General features: G+C 54.8%; 1 protein-coding gene across 1 annotated transcript in view; it reads right to left on the reverse strand.

Annotated features, from left to right (window-relative positions):
- Positions 1–19696, reverse strand: part of GRIP2 (glutamate receptor interacting protein 2) — a 58929-nt gene that overhangs the window by 32272 nt on the left and 6961 nt on the right. The window contains exon 3 of the mRNA XM_040628126.1: positions 14623–14722. Coding sequence (XP_040484060.1) covers positions 14623–14722 — 100 coding nt within the window. The remainder of the gene's footprint in view (positions 1–14622; positions 14723–19696) is intronic.

Raw genomic sequence — 19696 nt, forward strand, 5'->3', positions numbered from 1 at the left:
TTCCAGTTGGGGGTGATTTCACAGAAAGCCGTAATCAATATCCGCATACAAGGGTTTGTTTGAACATCACATTCCATTCCACCTGGGGCAAAACCCAGGAGTGGGATTCGGGTCATGCGGTAAGGATGAGGTGAGCTTTGTAAGAAACTGCCAAACTGATTTTCAAAGTGGCTGCACTATTTTGCACGTCCACCGGTAATGTGTGAGGGGTCCGGCTGCCTCACACTCTCGCCAACATATGCAATGTTAGTTACGGTTCTTTTTTTAAATTCTAGTCATTCTAATAGAGACGTAGAAGTTTCTTATTGTGGCTTTTTTTTTCAGATTTTTTTTTTTAAAGATTTGATTTCTTTATTTGACAGAGAGAGAGACAGCCAACGAGAGAGGGAACATAAGCAGGGGAAGTGGGAGAGGAAGAAGCAGGCTCATAGCGGAGGAGCCCGATGCGGGGCTCGATCCCATAACGCCGGGATCACGCCCTGAGCCCAAGGCAGACGCTTAACAACTGCGCCACCCAGGCACCCCTTCCGATTTTATTTTTAAGTAAACTCTACACCCAACATGGGGCTGGAACTCACAACCCCAAGATCAAGAGTCACACGCTCCACCGACTGACCAGCCAGGCGTCCCTCTTATTGTGGTTTTAAATGTGCACGTGCCTAACGACTGACGACGTCGTGAGCTTCTCCTTATCTGCCATTCACGTATATCTTCGTTGGTGAAGAGTCTATCCAAAGCCTTTGTCCATTTTTAAGTTGGGCTGTTTTCTTATTACCAAATTTTTATATATTCTGGATACAAGTCCTTTATCAGACACAATAGTCTGTGTTTGGCAAAGGTGATTCTGTGTCACACTGAAGTTTGAGAACCACTGAATCCTATTTTACCCAACATGTAGTTTTAATAATTATTAACACTCTGGGGGCGCCTGGGTGGCTCAGTCGTTGGGGGTCTCCCTTTGGCTCAGGTCATGACCCCAGTGTCCTGGGATCAAGCCCCGCATCAGGCTCCCCGCTTGGCGAGGAGCCTGCTTCTCCCTCTGCTTGTGCTCGCTCTCTGTCAAATAAATAAATAAAATCTTAAAAAAAAACACACACAACAATTATTAACACCCCGTCATATTTATTCCATATATTTTTATCAATGTTGAAATATTTTATTTCATTTATTATATTTATTACCTTTAAAAGATTTATTTATTTGACAGAGAGAGAGTGTGTGTGTGTGTGTGTGTGACAGAGCAGGGGGGAGGGGCAGAAAGAAAGAGAGAGAGTCTGAAGCCGACTCTGAGCTAAGTACAGAGCCCGAGGCAGGGCTCGATCTCACAACCCAACGATCACGACCTGAGCTGAAACCAAGAGTTGGTCGCTTGACCCACTGAGCCACCCAGGCTCCCCTCTATGTTGAAATATTTTAAAACAAACCCCAGACATGATGAAATTATACCTCTAAATATTTCAGTATGCATTTAAAAAGGAACATATTTCTTATCCAACAAAAATACCATTATCACACCTTATAAAATTAAAATGATTCCTTAATTATTAATTTAATACCCACTCCATATTCAAATTTTCCCAATTCCAATGAGTTTTTAATTTCAACAAGTACATTTCTGGTTTTGGAAAGCTTTGTTTGGTCCTTTTGCTTATGTTCTCATTCTGCTTTCATATGCTGTTCTGTCCTTTTCTATTGTGCCTTACATGTCTCTAATAATTTTAAATCTTTCCTTTTTTTTTTTTAAAGATTTTATTTATTTATTTGACAGAGATAGAGACAGCCAGAGAGAGAGGGAACACAAGCAGGGGGAGTGGGAGAGGAAGAAGCAGGCTCATAGCGGAGGAGCCTGATGTGGGGCTCGATCCCACAACATCGGGATCACGCCCTGAGCCGAACGCAGACGCTTAACGACTGCGCGACCCAGGCGCCCCTAATTCTAGTGGCTTATCCGTAAGTTCTTTGGGATTTTCTGTCACCTATGAAAAATGACAACCTAATTTCTCACTTTCTAAACTTCATACTTTTTATTTATTTTATTTGCCTCTTTGCACTGGCCAGACATGCGGTACAAAACTGATAGAAGTGGTTATACAGACCGAGCTTATCTCCTTCCAGCTCACCCTCTTCATTTCCTGTGGGTTCATCTGTGCATCTCAAAGGAGTTTGAAGCTGGAAGGTTTCAGGTTATCTGCTCTGTGAGAATGCCAGCGCCCCTGTCTCCCCTCAGCACCCCCTTGTCTTAGGCACCGTGCATATTCTGATTCTCCTCTATGTGCTGACAGGTGAGGGGAAGGGGGCTCACGCGTCACGCACCAACCATCCACACTAACCCCTTCTATCTCGTTCACTTCTCACAGCGGCCCTGGGAGGAGGTAGGTGCCACCATCGCTTCCACTTGACAGAGGAGAAAACTTGCCACTCAGAGAGGCAAAGTCCTTAGCCAAGGCAGCTTCTGCAAAAAGCTAGGACCCGACCCCGGGGCCCTTGCCCATGCTACCCCATGTTCCAGGCTCGCTGGACCAGGTTGTTTTTTTCACGCTCCTTCTCCAGGTCCTTTCTGAGCACTAGACTGAGCTACGCAAAGACAAGTGACAAACCATCAGGCTGGCAGGCTCTCCCATGCTCCCCCGGGGGCCACCCCTCCCAGCACCAGGCATGCCCCTTGGGCTTCCAGAGCTTCCTTGGGCCTCACTTAAGCCTGCACACACCCCCACCTGCTCTGGAAGAAGAGCTCTCCAGCTGCCGTCATCCCTGCAGGTCCAGCCTGGCCCGGTGTTAAGACCATGGGCCCAGGATTCAGCCCAGCCTGAGCGCAGACCCTGGCTCAGCTATTCACCAGGGGTGGGAAGGCCACTCCTCTCCCCAAGCCTCTGGCCATGGCTACCTAACTCACAGGACCCATCTTCCCTCTTCTGTGGAGGCATGAGGAAGCAAATTTGGAAAGGAATCAGTCCCCGCAAGGGGCAGAAGCTGAGTATCATCCCATCCCAGCCTCTTCGGGAGGGAGAGGATCAGATTAGGGTTCAGTGGGGGTGGGGTCAGGATGGGTCAAGGTGAGGGCTCAGTCAGAATCAGGGACAGGCTTCAAACTACAGCAGGTTTCTTGACCTCTGCACTATTGACATCTTTTTTTGCTAGATAATTCCACACTGTGGGGGAGGGGGCTCTCTTCTGCACTGTACAATGGTCAGCAGCATCCCTGCCCTCTAACCACTAGATGCCAGTAGCACCCCACCCCATCATAACAACCAAACCGACCACACAACGCCAAAGGTCCCCTTGTCCCCTGGGGAGCAATACTGCCCCACCCAAACTCCCCATTGAAAATCACTGCTCTAGAGTCCAGGTGGGGCTCAGGCTGGGACTGGGTCGGGTTCAGCATGGCCCGGCCAGGATCTCAGGAGGGCGAGACCCTTCACCACCTGCAGCTCTAACCACTGAGAAACCACCCAGCTCCCCCAGCACTCTGCCTCTGCAGACCAAGGCTAGGCTCCCTTTGCTTGCCAAAAAGCAGTAAATAACAAATCAGACAACAGTTAAGCCCAGAATCATTTCCAGGGCCCCTGGAGTTGGGCCCCCAGCAGCTTCACTCACTACCCCCCGCCCTTGTCCCCCAGGCCCCTTATTCACACCAGCCAACACCAATTCCGGCAACACGCCATTAAGTATAATGCCTCCCATTACGGTTCCCTAATTTGCACTTCATTGAGATTCAACAAGATGTTTCTGAGCTAATAAAATTAAAAAGACTGGTTTCTATCAACTATGTGACAGTGAACATCTCTGGTATTTCATGTGGGCAATTCTGGAATTAAAATCTGTCTTATCCCCTGCAAATGAGATTCTGCCACTGGAAAATCCCTCTCTCCTGGGCTGTCCTGGGAAGACCAGAGATAAGCTTGCTGGCTCCAGGTTTGAGTCTGGGGGTGGGGGAGGGGGAAGATTATCTCCTAAGGAGAGGACAAGAAAGCAGAGGGTCAAGTTCACCAAATTCAGAGCAGTAGGATCCCAAAGAATGGAGCACAAAAATAACCAGTGGATTAAATGTGGTGTTTTGAGCCCAGATATTAAACAAAAAATCCAGAAACCTAGAGTGAGGAACGGTGGGATCCTCAAACGTGGATCCCCAAAAGCCGCAGGATGTTGGCTCTGAAAGACAGGACCCATGTCCTGGGGTGTCTCTAAGGCATCCTCCGAGTTGGTCTTCCAGACTGCCTCTCCTCCCTTTCTACACCCCAATATTCAGATTTTGCTCCCCTGAAGGGCACGGTGCCAAGCTGGGCTGCAATGACCCCCTTGGGACAGAGGTGTCGGGTCTGCTCATCTCAACACTGAGTGACCCCAACTCCCTTCTTTCCGCTTTGGGTACAGGCTGTGAGCATCTCTTTTCCTAGCGTGTGCTGCAGACCAGAATTCATACAACTGTGTGCAAAGAGTCGGCGGGCGTGAGAGACCCCTCTCTAGGGAAGGCACGTGCATTTTAGTGTGTAGCTTTGACGAGCTCTCTTGGAGACGGAGGCCACTCAGGACGACTAACTGCTAGATAAGAGGCTTCTGCATCTCCAAGACCCCCTACCATATTCAGGAAGGCACCCATGCGGAATGCTACAATGTCTGTGATGCCTGTTCAACAACACTGCCCCACTTCCGTGAGCATCCCAGGGTGGGGGGAAACTGAGGCAGCATTCAAACCAAGAATCAAGGCAGGGCCAGAATTTCCAATTGGCTGTATGCCTTGAGTCTCTATTTCTCCATCCATAAAATGGGGGGTGTATCCCCCCCGCATTGCTGGCTCCAGCCAGCCCAGGCTTGAGAATTTGAGGGAATTATTTTATTTATAGAAAACCCCACGGGGGTTCAGACCCCGGTCCTCCGCCCTCACAGAACCTGCTTGCTCTCTCTCCCGCTCTGTCTCTTTTTTGTTCTGGGACTTAGTAATTACATGCTTAGAGATGAAGGCTTTTCAAAAACATCTTTCCCACCAATTTTCAGCTGGAAACGTGCATAAAAACAGAGATATTTTTATCCGCGTGTTTCTTTTTTCCCCCGTCTCCTCCTTCCAGCAATGGGCAATTATGAGCTTTTGCCTTCAGTCAATCCGTCCTGTAAGAACTCGCTTCCGAGGGAAACGCATTTGCACAGCGCTGCCGGCCTGTCCTGGCAGATGCGGGCTGGCCCGTCGGGCAGCAGGAGGGAGCGAGGCAGCGCTGAGAACACAGTGTACACCTGGCCCCCCACCCCCCGCTACAGCCAGGGCTGGGTGGGTGGCTTTCTTTTTGATTTTATTTCTCTTGAAAGCTTTGCTAATTTGCCTTCATTATGCCCGTCTCTCTGGGGCCCCAGGGAGCTATTGAGCTTTGACAAAGGGAAAAGGAAGTCTGCCCCTGGCCAGGCCGCCTTTGCCAGGATCCCGCCTCAGCAAGAAGGGGGCGCGGGAGGGTGGGGCCCCGACTCAGCCGCGACTGAGCCAGGTTCTCCGGACCTCCAGGAGGCAGCATTCGGCATGGGGGGGTGGTACTGAGAAAACGAAGGCCCAGAGGCTCAACCTGAGGCGGAAAGGAAACGACTGCACGGAGGGCCAGCCCAGCCCCACGCTGAAGAGGAGAAGGGGGCTCCTGGGTCCAACCTTCACAACTGTCCCCAGAGGCCCACGGCCGACTCCGGGGGCAGCAGCGGCTCACCGTTCCAGCACACCACCAAGGGATCTGCCAGTCCCAGCTCGGTTGTTCCCACCCCAGCAGGCATTGCTGGAAAAGGAAAGATGGACTTCGGACTTCAGCCAACTTCAGATTCTGATTCTAAACCTTGCTGCCCACTGGCTAGGGATCTGGACAAGTCACTTCTCTCTGAGCCTCAGGCTTCTCTGCACAGTGCGAGGGCTCACCTCCTGGGTCAGCGTGAGGGATCACTGAGATGATGGGGTATACACAGAAGCCATGAAACACGGGAGTTCTCTCCCTGCCCTCATCGCTGACCTCGTAGAAAGGTTTTCGTAGATTAACAATGGTAACGACTCCTTCTGATTAAGTGCTGGGTGCTGTGCTAGGTGCTTCATAAGCATTGTCTCGTTTCATCCTCACTACCTTCCGCGATGGTATGATCATTATTCCCATTTTACAGAGGGGGAAACTGAGGTACACAGAGGTTAATTGACTTCCCATGGTAAGGAGCAGGGTTGAGGTTTGAACCCAAGCCATGTTCTATGACCTTTAAAATAATTACCACTTTATCCTCACGCTACTCCTAGGTGTGGGCGCCATATATCATCTCCATGTTATAGATGTGGAAACTGAGGCACAGAGAGGTCAAGGGAACTTCCCAGCGTCACACAACTCCTGAGTGCCAGAGCCATGGGCCCCTCCAGTCTCCTCCTCCCACCCATGACAGTCCTGGGGAGACTCCAGGGTAACGCCTATGACCCTGAGGTCACTCTGCTCCAGGCAGCGGCCCAGCTCCTGTGGGCACTGCCCACAGAAGGATGCCCCTCTGGCCGCTACAGGCTGGACCAGGCCAGATAGCTGGATGGAGATACATGGGGTACAGGCTGACCTCAGAGTGACCACACCGATCCCCGCAGCTGACAAGTCTCCCCAGAGGCCGGCCTCCCACAGAGAGAGAAGCAGGGAAAGATCAACTTGGCAACAGGATGAGTCCTCCTTCTGTTCAATGCATGTTTTTAAGGGAAGCAAGACATATACCAAGAAATTTTAAAAGTAGATGCCCGGTTTACTTGCTGCCAAGGATTGAGAAAAAAGAACATGGAAAAGGAGCGCCAGGCCCAGACTCTCCATGCACTAACTCATTTAACTCTACCGAGAGCATCAGGGGGGAGGCTCACGGACTTCCTCATTTTACAGATGCGGAGACTGAGGGCCGGAGAGGTCACTCAGCTGGTGAATTGCAGAGGAAGGACTGGAGTCCAGATCGGAAGTGGGCATGACCTGGAGAGGCTGCCAGTCCCACAATCCCCCCTCCATGAGGTGTGTAGGACCCCTGGCACTGGAACCTGAAGCCACGCTCAGGCTGACATCCCTGCCATGGCCATAGAACCCATGGTGGCCCTGACATCATGTGGGATGAGGGTGAAGGCTCAAGTCAGGCCTCGGCCTTCTGCCTCTTCTGGGCCTAGGCTCTCCCGCCTCACCCTGAAACCAGCAATATCAAGGAGCACGACCTTAAAACTGGGTCACCAAGGGAACCATTTTATTTCCTGATGGTGGCTACCTGGGGCAGTAAAAAGATTCAATTCACTCTGTGAAGAGTAAAAGCAAAAGTTCTCACCACAATTGACAGTCCCTTGGCCTCCCTGACTTCACCCCCTAATACTCTCCCCTTTGCCAGCTCCACTCCAGTTCCCTCGTCTTCCCACTGTTCCTCACACCAGACTTGTGCCCACCCCAGGGCCTTTGCACTGGCTATTCCCTCTGCCCAGAAGGCTCTTCCCCCAGACATCCACAAAACTCCCTCCCTCACGTCCTTCAGGAATTTGTGGAAATGTCACCTTCTCAGGAAGGTCCTCCTCAATCAGCCTGTTGCACAACCACCCCTCCCCACACCTCCAGCACCTCTCATACCCTCCTTCCGTACTTGATCTTTTTCATTCACTCAACACCATGTAACAGACCTCACTTTTTAAAAAAATGTCCTGATTTCATTTACTATCCGCCTCTGCCCACTAGGATGTCAGGTCCAGAAAGCTGGGTTTTGTCTGTCTGTTCACTACTGTGTCCAGCATGGAAACCATGGCATCTAGTAAGTGCTCAGTAAATCATTTGGAATTCAATCCCCATTTAGAGTAGGAGTATGGGGATCAAAGAGATGGAATGAGTTGTTCCAGGTCACAGAATCAGGAAGGGCAGAGCCAGGATGCAAAGCTGGGCCTCCCTGATTCCACAATGTGGCCTCTGTGGTCAAGGGCCTGGAGTTTCCCCGTGGCCACAGCCCCTGCCGTGGGGTAAGAGGTCAGGCCTGCCCAACGATCCAGGCAGTTATGGTGAGAGTCCCTCAGGGGATGGGTGGCCCAGGCCACAGCAGAAGGACTACCCACCCCCCTGCCTTTGACATACATACACATCCTGCCTGAGCCTTCCCAGGCCCCGGCTGGGAGGCCAGTGCTCACTGAGGCCCAGCAGGCCCTGGGAACAAAGACCACTTTGTGGCAGGGAGGCAGAGAGTAAACACTGAGGGGCTAGGGGATGGAGCTTCCTGCCAAAATCTGTATTCAGGCCTACTGTGCACCCAAGCCTGGTCACATCCCTTTCTGTAGGGGCTTAGGGCTAGTGGGTGGTGAACAAGCCTCCCAGAAGCAAGACTGGACATGTGCAGGCAGGATCCATCGGGGGCAGAGAAAGGGCACCGAGCAGTACATTCCATAGACCCCAACCCCAAGCCTGGCTCTCACTGAGGAGCTCTGCAAGTGGCCTGACTTCTCCCGGCCTCAGCCTTCCCTGCAAAATGTAGAGGGTGTATGGAGTAGCCACCTATTGGCTGCCGTCATCCCCCCCGCCCCCCGCTCCTGGGGAGGCCGCATGACCAGGACTGGCTGGTCAATCAGAGGTCTGGTGATTGATGGGGGTAAGCATATGATCCCAGTTGGACCAACAAAAGGCAGCCCTGGGATGTTTGCTGGAACTATTGGAAGTAGGTTCTCTTTCCTTAGAGATGACTGACCTGGTTGACCTTAAACTCAAAGGTTATAGAGCCCTCTGGGCACCTCAAGGAGAGGAGTTAGTCTGCCTGAAAATGAAGCTTACCTAAAGAGAAGCAGAGACCCGGAGTCCTAATGATGGTAACTGAGCACCTGGATCCCACTGTACCTAAGCTCCATCTTTGGACTTTTCTTAAGAAAAAAAAAAAAGAAAGAAAGTCTCAGTGCTGACATCACTGTGGCAGGTATAATCATGAGGTTCTGTGGCCTGGGGAAGAGACTAGCGTGAGGACTGCAGCGGTGAGGGTGGGGGTCAAGTAAGTCAACAGAGAGAAAAAGCCAGCGAGATGAAGAAGGGCACTGAACGCCAAGATAAGGAGCTGTGATCAGATGTGAGTTTTAGCAAGCTCCTTCCCAGGGCAGCGTGGGGAGGTGGGGTGGAGGCTACAAGGCTGAGGAAGAGACCGGGGCAAAGGTCCAGGCAGGCAATGCTGAGGCCTGAGCCCAGGTGGAGGCCATAGGCACAAGAGGTAGGGGAAGACAGCTCCCCAGTAGTCCTCCAGGGAAGTCTCCAGGGCACTACTGACCTTGTGACTCTGACCACTGCAGGACAAGGTCACCTGGCTCACCTGAGCCTTAGGTCCAGAGGACAGATATACCCAGGACAGGAAGGCAGTGCCCCAGGTTATAGCGTAGTCCCCGGGAGGGAGCAGGGGCAGACTACATGGGGTCAAATCCCAGCTTTGCTACTTCTGGCTGTATGGCCTTGGACAAGTCACTTAACACCCTCATGCCTCAGTTTCCCCAGCTGTGAAATGGAGAGAAGAATAGTACCAAACTCACATTATTGTGAAAATTAAATGAGAAAATGCACAGAAAGAGCTTAGAACAGAGCCTGGCACAAAGTCAGATCTCAACAGCTGTCAGCTACTATTATTATTTGTGTTATTATCTGGGGACCTGGGGTGACCCTGTCTCTGCCCCTGGCCATGGGTGGGGGGTGGGAGCCTGAGTTCACTGGGCGGAGGGAGCTGGACTATGAAAGTCATCTGAATGCCAGTCTTGGCTTGACCGCTGCGCTGTAGCTGTGGGGCCTCCGGTGGGCCCCCCCCCCCCCCCCACCCCGAGCCTGTTTCCTCATCTGTCCACTGGGACCACAGCCCCTGCCCTTGGAACTGTTTCAAGGAGGTACCATCAAAGTATGTTGAGTGTGGGAAGGGATCACAGGGGTAGCCCCAGGGTACCCAATAAAGGATGACCTGCTGGTGGCTCTTGACAAGCTGGTGGGGCAGGGGGATGCAGCCCAGCAGGATGAGGCTGGAGAGACAGGTAGCCAGAGAGACAGATGGAGCAACCATGCTTGCTCCAGAGCCCCTCCCACGGGGCCAAGCCAGTCCCACCCAGGAATGTGGCTGCTGCATGACACCTGCCCCACTGCACTCCCAGAGCCCCGGCGTTCACCAACCAGACCCTGGGCCAGGGCTCCTGCCGCCTGCCACCAGGTCCAGCCTCCCACCTGCGACAGGCGCTCCCTCCACACCAGCCTGAGCTCGGCCTTGGCCCTCACGTGTCTGGGCAGGGAGCTCACGCCCGCCAGCTCATGCCCATGCCCATGCCCGTGCCCAGGCAGGACGTGCCTTTGGGAGGCACCTCTGAGGGGCCGAGTGCCGCCCTCTGCAACTCCAGACCCGCCTCTGCCCTGCTGTGCAGGACGGCGCAGAAGCCTGGTGGACTCAGCCCCAGCCGCAGGACTGTAGGACGGCAGCCGGGTGGGACAGACAGTCCTCCCGCGGGCCCCCCAGAGCCAGGTGTCCGGCCCTGCCCTCCCTCCGGGCTTTGGGTCTCTGGGGAGTGGCCGTCCCAGTCTCCTCCCTGGGAGCAGCAGCCCCGGAGGGTTCAGCCCCATCACTCTGCCCACGGGTCCTCAAGACTTACCCGCCTCTCCAGGGGTCTCCCGGCTGAGCCCACACAGCATGTCTGCTATTGTCTCCTCGGCTGCCCACCAACTCCCTCGGGAGCCACCACGCTGCTCAGCCCTCCCGCACCCTCCTTCACCCTCCCCCGGGGAGGGGCTGTGGAGGGAAGCTCACAGCTCCCACTGGCTGGGCACCAGGTCCACCCACTGCAGCGGGCGGCTCTCTGCTTAAAGGGGACACGGCCACTGGAGGGCTGGCTCTCGGAAGTCGTCCCACAGCCCCCACCGTGCCCACAGTCTGAGTCTGGGTGGGGAGCTCTGAAGAGGGCACGCCGGGGTCCTCCCGCTGGGTCCCCAGGCAGACACACCCCGGGGGCCGGTTCTGCTCCTAACTGGCCCTGGGACCTTGGTAAGTGACTGCTCTCCTCAGCCTTCAGTTTTTCCACCTAGAAAAGAGGAACAGTGCCTTCCAAACTTTTTTTTTTAAGTAGCAGATTCCAATAGAATCTTGCACAGAATGCCAGAACACGAGCCAGATAAAGTGCAGCCATATGCCAGAGTGCGTCTGCAGGTCTCAGGTTAGAAGCCCTTGAGCTCAGAGTCCCCTGGGGCTCTTCCACTGACATTGCAACTACCTCCTCCAGGCCTCAGTTTCCTTTTCTGTCAGGTAGGGCATGGGGAGGATAAGCCCAGCAGCCTGCCACATGGAGCTACCCCCCAGCCTTTGGGGAACCCCGAGCAAGATGGGCAGAGGATCTGCCTGCCTTGGGCTTGACGGGCAGGGGCAGCTGGTCACAACTCCAGCCCCAGCTGGGCCTCAGCCCTGCACACTCCTGGATTCCTCCACGCCAGCTCAGGACTGACCCTGACGACCCTGATGGACTCACAAGTCCCCTCCTCCCGCTGTCCAGCTGCTTGTGCTCCCCATCCCACCAATGTGTGGGCACCAGCTGAGGGCTGGACGCCACGTAGGTGCTGGGAAGAAGAGGGGTAAGAGCCACGCAGGGTGTAGGTAGCCTGTACACCTGACTACACGTCCCCTCCTGCTGAATGCAGCTCAGAGCGAGACAGATGAGGTCCCAGCTCCCGTGGAGTTCTTGGATACATGGGAACATACGGGGCTCAAATTGGTCCCGTGTCCTGCAGTGAATGAAAATGTACAGCACCGTGGTTAGCGAGCGGCTGCGGCTTCTAGGTTCCCTCCTGCTGCCCACTTCCCAAGGGTGCCTGGTGCTTTGGGTGACTTCATGTACGTCCCAGGGCACAGGCTCCAGGTTCCAGGCAAAGTTGTTGGGCGGGCAGTGAGGTCAAGGTCTCAGCCATAGAAGGGGTGGTGAGCACTGGATCAGAGAGAGGGGCCTGAATTGGGAGGAATCTGCTGGGAGAATGGGGGCAGGCAGGGAAGGGGGGCACAGGCTGTCAGCAATGGTCCACGGTGCCCAGCAATGGTCAGGACGAGGCTCTCAGTGAGGACCCTGACCATCAGCAGGGCACGAAGGGCCACTTTGGGGTGGTCCCAGCTCTACACCAGGCAGGAAGGGACATGGCCCTTCTCAGCATGTGAGCTGCTCTTAATGGACGCTCACCCTCTTCCCCTAAAGCCTTGTGCACCACGCAGCCCTCCACCCCATATTTACGGCCCCCTCCCGGTGGAGGGCTGCGGAGCGTACAAGCCGGGAGAGCTACATCCGCCCGCTCTTGTAAGAAAATATTTGCTCGCCCTACAGATGCATCTCAATGAGCGATTAAGGTTGGTGATCTATCTCTCTTCCTGCTCCTTTGGAATTTACTTTTGTGGATGAGAAGCTCCTGGAAAGGTCACGCCGTGGGTTATGGGAGAGCTTCCATGCAGCGTTTCTCTGAATGCCTGCTGTGCCAGGCACTGGGGACTGAGAGACCAGGAGACACGTGGGGAACAGTGTCTTCCCCGTGCCCTCTGTCCCTGTCATCCCACATTTTCACTTGATTTTATCCAAGAGTGGGTCTGGAAGCAACCGTTGGTCTATTCTGGAATAAGGCAGGGTTTAAGTAAGTACCTGGCACGAAGGTTAAGTGACTTGCCCAAGGTCACCCAGCTATAGGGGTGGAGCCAGGTTCACAGGGAAGAGGTCTCTTTTAAAAGGTGCTGCTGTGTGCCTCTCAGGATTTCAGGGGTTAGTGAGGGGGTCTGGAAGTGCCGATGAGGGGCAGTTAGCTCGGTTGGGGGTTCACCGAGGAGGTGTTTTGAGCCTGACTTTGAAGGATGAGAGGGAATGAGCCCAAGAAGGGAAAATGCAGCATAGGTGTGCGCCCAGGCACGCGGTCCTGGGTAAGCAGTGAGGCGACCGGGCAGGACATGCACACAGAGCCGGGCCCCAAAGGGTCTAGTAGCAGCCTCAGGAACTCCTCAGCAACGCAGACTCTCAGGCCCCACCCCTGCCCACTCAATCAGAATCCGCATTTGAACAAGCTCCCCTGGGGCACATAGGGAGTTCGAGAAGTGCTGCTTGGAGTTTGGCTTTCATCCTGCAGGCAGTGGGAACCAACGACGCTGGAGAGCCGGCCAGTAAGAAGGCTCTGCAAGGACCTCAGAGTGCAGCACCGCCTGAGGGAGAAGGGAGGAGGGCCTGGCAATGAGCAGCAAGGGTCCCTTCTGGGAGCCCAGAGCAGGCAAAGCTGCCGTTGGTCCTGCTCCAAACACGACCCCTCTCATGCAACGAACGCTGCCAAACTTCGGGGAAGCAGAGGAAGAGGAGGACAGATTGCCGGGCGTGCAAGGCTCGGCTAGAAGCCAGGCCTGCCGGGGATCCGGGCCGCCAGAAGCTCCCAGTCAGAGCGTTTGATTGTTCCGTGTTTCCAACGCTGTGAATGGGCCAAGAGGGGACTGGAGGACGTACGGAAGGTGGCAGGGCCCCTGAGCTGGCGGGCACGCCCTCCATGTTCAGCAGAGGCCCTGACGCCCACACGTCCTCAGGTTTTGTGAGACACCTGGAGGACGACTGCTGTGTGACCTGGGGCATGCGTCCAACCCTCTCTGGACCTCAGCTTCCTCACTGTGCAACGGGATAATCAAAAGCACCCACCCGCTAGGCCTGGGGAGACTGCGGACTCATGAGTCAGAAAGCACTTATCCATCACCTTCCTGTCAAGACTGTCATGCCAACACCATGAAACAGACCAGCGAGGCAGAGCTCTAAGGTGGCTGAGTGCACAGGCCAGGGGCACCCAGGTTCAAATCCCAGCTCTGCCACCCTTGAACTATGTGACTCTGGGCAAGTCACTTCTGCACGAGCCTCCGCTTCCCACCCATGAGGAATGAGGGGCAGAGACCCGAAGGGCTTTGCGGACCGTGACTGTCTAACACATACTCCTGACCTCCCCCCTACACGGAGCCGGGCCTGTGGGGCCCTTCTTGGTGTCTCTGAATGGGGCTCCACGGGCATCATGCTGCCTGCTGTGCCAGGCTGTCCCTGGACTCGCCGCAGGACTCCTGGCATCGCTGCCCCCCCCCGCCGGCTGCCCCCTCAGGGGCATGATGGCCGCAACTGGGAACCAACTGACCCCACGCCACACAGATGGGAAAACCGAGGTCCAGGTGGGGCCGCGTCTGGGGACCCCTGACAATGCGCGGGGACGGGGGCTGGACCTCAGCCTCCGCCTTTTCTCTCAGACCCCGGGGCTGAGTCCACCATAACCACAGGGGAGCTGTGCGAGCCCGCTGCCCCCTGCCCCCCTCCACCCCTGACTGACAGCCGGAAATGAAGTCTGGGTGGGAAGGAGGCAGAGATGGCGATCTGAAGGCAAGACAGATAAACCCTTTCCTGCTGTTCTGCTGCTTCTTCCTCCCTCTCTCCTCACACCACCCCAGAGGCCAGGCCAGGACAACTGCTGCCCCCCGACTGGTTGGTAAACATTTCCACAAGGTGGGTCCCCATTTTACAGAGAGGGAAACTGAGACCCAGTCTGTGATTCCAACAGCCACAGGGGAGGCACTAGCAGACCCCCTCTTAGGGGGTGCTATTTGGCTGCAGCTCCCACTCCAGCCAAGCTGTTCCAAACACACCCCCCCATTGTCCCTCACCTGACTCCAGGGGCAGTGCCACATCAGCGGGCTGCTCCCAGGCTGCGGCCCCAGACACCTGCCGGTTCCCAGAGCCCTGCACTGCAGCCTTCCCCCAGCGCTGGAGGGCATGGGCATGCCGGCCAAAGGGACTCAGGTGGCAGGCTGTGTGCTCGGACCAAGGAAGGGGGAGGCTCTGGGATGCCAGAGGAACCACAGCTGACCGTTCTTCAGAACCAGGAGAAGACCCCTTGTGTGCCAGGCCTGACTTTCAACATTTTACATGTATTTCCTCATTTCATGCCACAACATCCCCATTTCAGAGATGACAAAACAGGAGCCCAGAGAGGTGAAGCCACTTGCTCTTAGTCACACAGGGAGTGAGGGGTGAACTGGGATTTGAACCCAGGTCCTCCTGATACCATCCTCACTAACACCCCAACGCCTAGCCCCCTGAGAAAGGCACACTCAGAAGCCCTCTCACCAGTCCATGCAGATTCAGGAAGGACAAAAGGACTAGGGGGGAGGCAGGAGGGCCAAGCTGATGCCCCTGGGGCGTCTCTGGGAATCTTCTGACTGGAGAGGGGCGAGAGGCACCAGCCCGGGCCTGTCTATGGTAGGGCAGCTCCCTACGGCTCCTTCTTGGCCTCTGTACTTCCCTTGATGCCTGCAATGGCTTCCCTCCTGGAAAAGAGGACATGAGGCCACAGAGGGCCTCTCTGAGCCTCAGGTTCGTCCTCTAAAGTACTGATGATGAAATTGTCCACTCAAAGGACTATTGTTGAGAAACTCAGTGAATAAGCAAAACACCTAGAAAACTGTCCAGTACAGGGCACGCAAAAGTAGCCAGCGTGATCACAGCCCTGCCCCATCTCTCTGGCCACTCATTCATTCAAAGAATATTTAGTAAGCACCCACTACCTGCTAGAAACTGAGCTTGGCCCGAGTTTTCTGCAATGAACAAAACAGCTGTAGAGCCTGCCTCTCTGGCTCTTAGTTCAGGGAGAAAAACGTGCAAATCTAGATCCATGACGAGACGGTGCGGAGGGGAGTCGGGACAGCACAGGCAGGGGGGCCAGGGAGGCTCTCGGGGGAACGGGGAGACGGCGCTCAGGCAGAGAAGCATGGAAAGGGGAGCCGTCAGGGGGCCAGTGTGGCTGAGGTCACCGGGCGGGAGAGGAGTCAGGATTCTGCTTTGGGCACGAGCGGAGCTGCCGATGGGTTCTGAGCAGGGCCATGTGCGATCTGACTTTCCTCCAAATGGTGCCCAGCAGAATGGGCTGTGGGGTCAGGATGCATGGCTGGTGGTGGCGGGTGGACAAGAGGGGAGGAAAGAGGAAAGGCACCTGAGAGGCAGGAAACCCAGAACCCAATTTTCTCTACTCTCCAGGTTAGTCCCTGCCTGCTCTGAGCCTCAGTTTCCCCTTCCACCACACATTAAAGCCCTTCTGATAGGGACAGCCAGCTGTGCGAGTTTGGGGACCCACCAGGGGGGAGAGGTCAGAAAGCAGAGTCCAGATGCATCTTGATGCAAAATGAGAAGAAATAGAAAAAGGGGACATTTTGTGTCAATGAGACTTTGATAAAAAAAATAATAATAAAAGCAAAAAAATAAAATTGAAAATTGAAAAAAAAGAAAAGATGAACGGCCACTGACTGAATAGGCAAGGCACCAAGCATGAAGGGAAACAGCCCCAAGGTCACGCAGAGCCGTTCCAACTCACTGGCATCAGAGAAGTGTAAACAGAACGGTGAACTCCCACTTGACCCTCATCAGAATGGTGGACATTAGAAATGCAGACAAAGTAAATGTTGGTGAGCATGGGGGGGGTAGGTGGAGAGTCACAGGCACTCCTGGTGGGGGGTAAACTGAGGCAGCCCTAGAGTGATGAAGTGTCAGTGCATGCTGTCACCCAGCACCCTCACTCCTGGTGGTTATCCAAGGGAAACCCCCCCCCCAGCTCCCAAAAGGGCAGGAATGGGACTGCTGTTAGTGAAGCTGACCTTGGTCTCCATCCCGGGGGAGGGGACAGGTAACATGTGGGGGCCACTCCCTATGGAGTACGACACAGCAGTCAGAAGCACAGCGGATGGATTTAGGAAACAAAGGGTCCCGTTAAAGAAAGGAAGAAAGGAAGGCAGAAAAAGGAGAGGAAGAAGGAGAAGGGAGGAAGGGCAGAGAAGGGGAGAAGAGGGGAGGGAGGGGGCGAAAAGAGAATGAGACCTGCCCTGTCACTTCGTTTCTATAGCTGAAAAACACACAGAAAGCACGCAAGGGTGCACACATGTGTAAGAGCTGTTTCACAGAGGGAGTTTCCAGGGATGTAACTGGGCATGGGGACAGGGCACGAAGGAGGAAAAAATCAGATAAAACAGAGCCAGAGTGGGTGCTGAATTGGCACAGGACCCCGGGTACCATGAACCGAGGACTTCAGCTCAACCCTTGGAGCCTGGGGTTAAAAACAGAACATTAATAGGGGCCCGATGCCACTGGGGAGCCATGGAAGAGTTTAGAGGGAGAAAGGGATAAGTGCTTTAGAAAACTAACTTGAGTGGGTGCTAAGAGAGTCCGTGCGTGGGGGCGACGGCCTCAGCCGACCTCAGTCAACCCTCAGCCATGCTGCTCCAGGGGAGCGGCTCAGGGTCTGCCCACCTGCCCTCTTGCTGCCTTTCAGACAAAAGGAGCATAACATGAAAATAAATGGGCAAGTTCTCAGGGCTCAGCCCTGGGAAAGAGCAGCGTTGTGCGTTCCAATCTCCGGATGTCAATGCCACCCTGGCAGCAGCCCCTCCCTGTCCTGCCCTGGAGAGAACCCTTGGCTGGGCGTCAAAAGACCAGGTTCAAGGCACGACAACTGCTCACACAGGACCTCCTCCATGCCAAGAACATCACATGTGATGTCAGAACATCAGCATCTCCTGCAGAAGGAACTCTACCCAAAGAGGATCTGCTATAAGCCCAAACATAACAAAGGGGACCAAAGAGTCAGGGCTGCTTGAAGGAGTCAGGGAAAGCTGCCTGGTAGAGGTGGTATCTGGCCTACGTCTTGAGGGACAAAGCAACAAACCACTCAAAGATGGGGTGGGAAAGGCATTCCAGACAGAGGGACCAGCCAGCCTAGGCAAAGGGTGGGAGGTGGAAAGGTGCACAGTATGTTAGGGAAAGGCACCCACCAGCATGGCTGGGGTCAGAAGGCCCCAGAGAGCAGGGGGGCTGGGCAGGCAGGTGGGGCTGGGTCCCGAAGATGCAGGGACCTGCTCTGGAGGAGGGAATGCACTGAAGGGGGCACTCCTGGCACTGTGGCCGCCGTGCACATGACATTTAGGGAAGAGTGAGCTCTCCTGAGCGTGCTCCAGTGAGATGCTTCGGGGCACGGACGGAGAGGGCAGCCGCCCGGGACCAAGCTGTGAGTAGCAGTGGCTGGACCCTCTGCGCAGTAGAGTCTGATTACAGCGATACCTCCTTGCAGATGGCAATCGATGAGGCTTTGGGAGGGCCAGGCACAGCCCTCCACCTGTGCCCTCGAGTGACTCAGGGGAGCGGGAGACTGGCCTTGGGCCCAGCCTTGTGGCAAACACTATGCCTGGAGTCCCACCTTCCATCCTCTGGGTCAAGAATTGCCCTTGTCCAAATGCATATGCCCCAGAGAAAGAGAAGGGGCTAACATGTACAAAGTGCCCACTGGGTACCTAGCATTTGATGTTTAGTGCCTCATGGAATCTTTCAAAAGCCCTGCGAGCATGCTCCCATTTTATGAGGGGAAACGGAAGATCCAGAGAGGAGAAGAGACTTGGCCAAGCCCTCTAGCCAGTACGGCGCCAGGGTCAGATTTCAGATTCACGTGCTCCTTCCTCGGATCCTTTAGATGGGCCTTTCCCTCCTTCTGGAACTCTCTCCCCCCACCTAAGGATGAAAATCCTTAGAGCCCAGCCTAAATGCTGCCTCCACCCAGAAGCCCACCCTGAACTCCTTCCTGTCTTTCCTTCAATGCATTTGCTCACCTGTTCTTTTCCACTAAATAGGGGACGACCCTTGACTATCTTGCTCATTGATTTCAACCCCAGATCCAGGAGAGGGCCTTACATGCAGTAAGTGCTAGAATGAATGAATGAATGAATGAATGGGAGATAAATGATGATTATACATAATCTCTAGATTGCTATGTTGGGAAGAAACCAATAATTCATCCCCTCTGACTCTTCAATCCAACATAGAAACCCTTTCTGCTGTCTGATGCAGCCAGTATACCTCCACAAATGGGGAGCTCATCACCTCATAAGCAGCCTACCCTATTCCTGAATAGTTGAGGGATGAGTCCCTCCATTATCCTGAGCTGGAGCCTGCCTGTGGCCCTGTGGCCCCCCAGGACCCCAGGACCCTTGTCCAAAGACGGTCCAGACCCAGGTGATGGCCTCTGAGCCCTGGCAGAAAAGCCCAGAGTCTGGATGTGGCTTCCACCATGGGTCCCGCCAGCTCCCCTCCTGCCCTGAGTGTCACTCGGGTGTGTGGGGCTGGAACGAGTGGGTGGCCACGGCCCCAGCGGTCTGGGGCCATGCTCACGTGTGTGTCTTTAATCCCAATGGCTTTCGGCATGCTTTCACCTCCAGCGCATCTGTACCAGGCCCATGTAGCTGGGATGATCACGTCTTTCTACAGATGGGGAACCTGGAGTCCAGAGGGCCAAGAGACCGAGGAACTCAGGTGTCTGGCTCCAAAGCCTTAACCACAGTCCAGTAGACACATATTCTCAAAAGGGCTTTGTGTGAGAGCCTCATTTTCTCCGTACCCTCCTGGTGGACCTGAATATTCAAAGAGAACCCTAGAGTTAGGGGCCGATGTGGAACCTCAGGAAGGGTGATAACCGGGGAAGGTCCACCCAAGGGTCCCGCCCGGCTCATGAATATACCGAGAGCCAGGCAGCAGGTCTCCCACTGGTGCAGCTGTGGGGTGGGGAGGGGCCTGCAGGGTTGGGGGTGGGACCTGGCAGAGGCCACTTGTTTGAGGACAAGGCTTGACCCTGAGATTTCTGGGCCAGTGCCTGCTGCCTGCCAGCTGAGGCCTCCCATGTCCCACAGCCCCTCAGCGTTGTTTAGG

The sequence above is a fragment of the Ursus maritimus genome, unplaced genomic scaffold (assembly GCF_017311325.1).
Source record: "Ursus maritimus isolate PB19 unplaced genomic scaffold, ASM1731132v1 scaffold_14, whole genome shotgun sequence".
Taxonomy (NCBI): domain Eukaryota; kingdom Metazoa; phylum Chordata; class Mammalia; order Carnivora; family Ursidae; genus Ursus; species Ursus maritimus.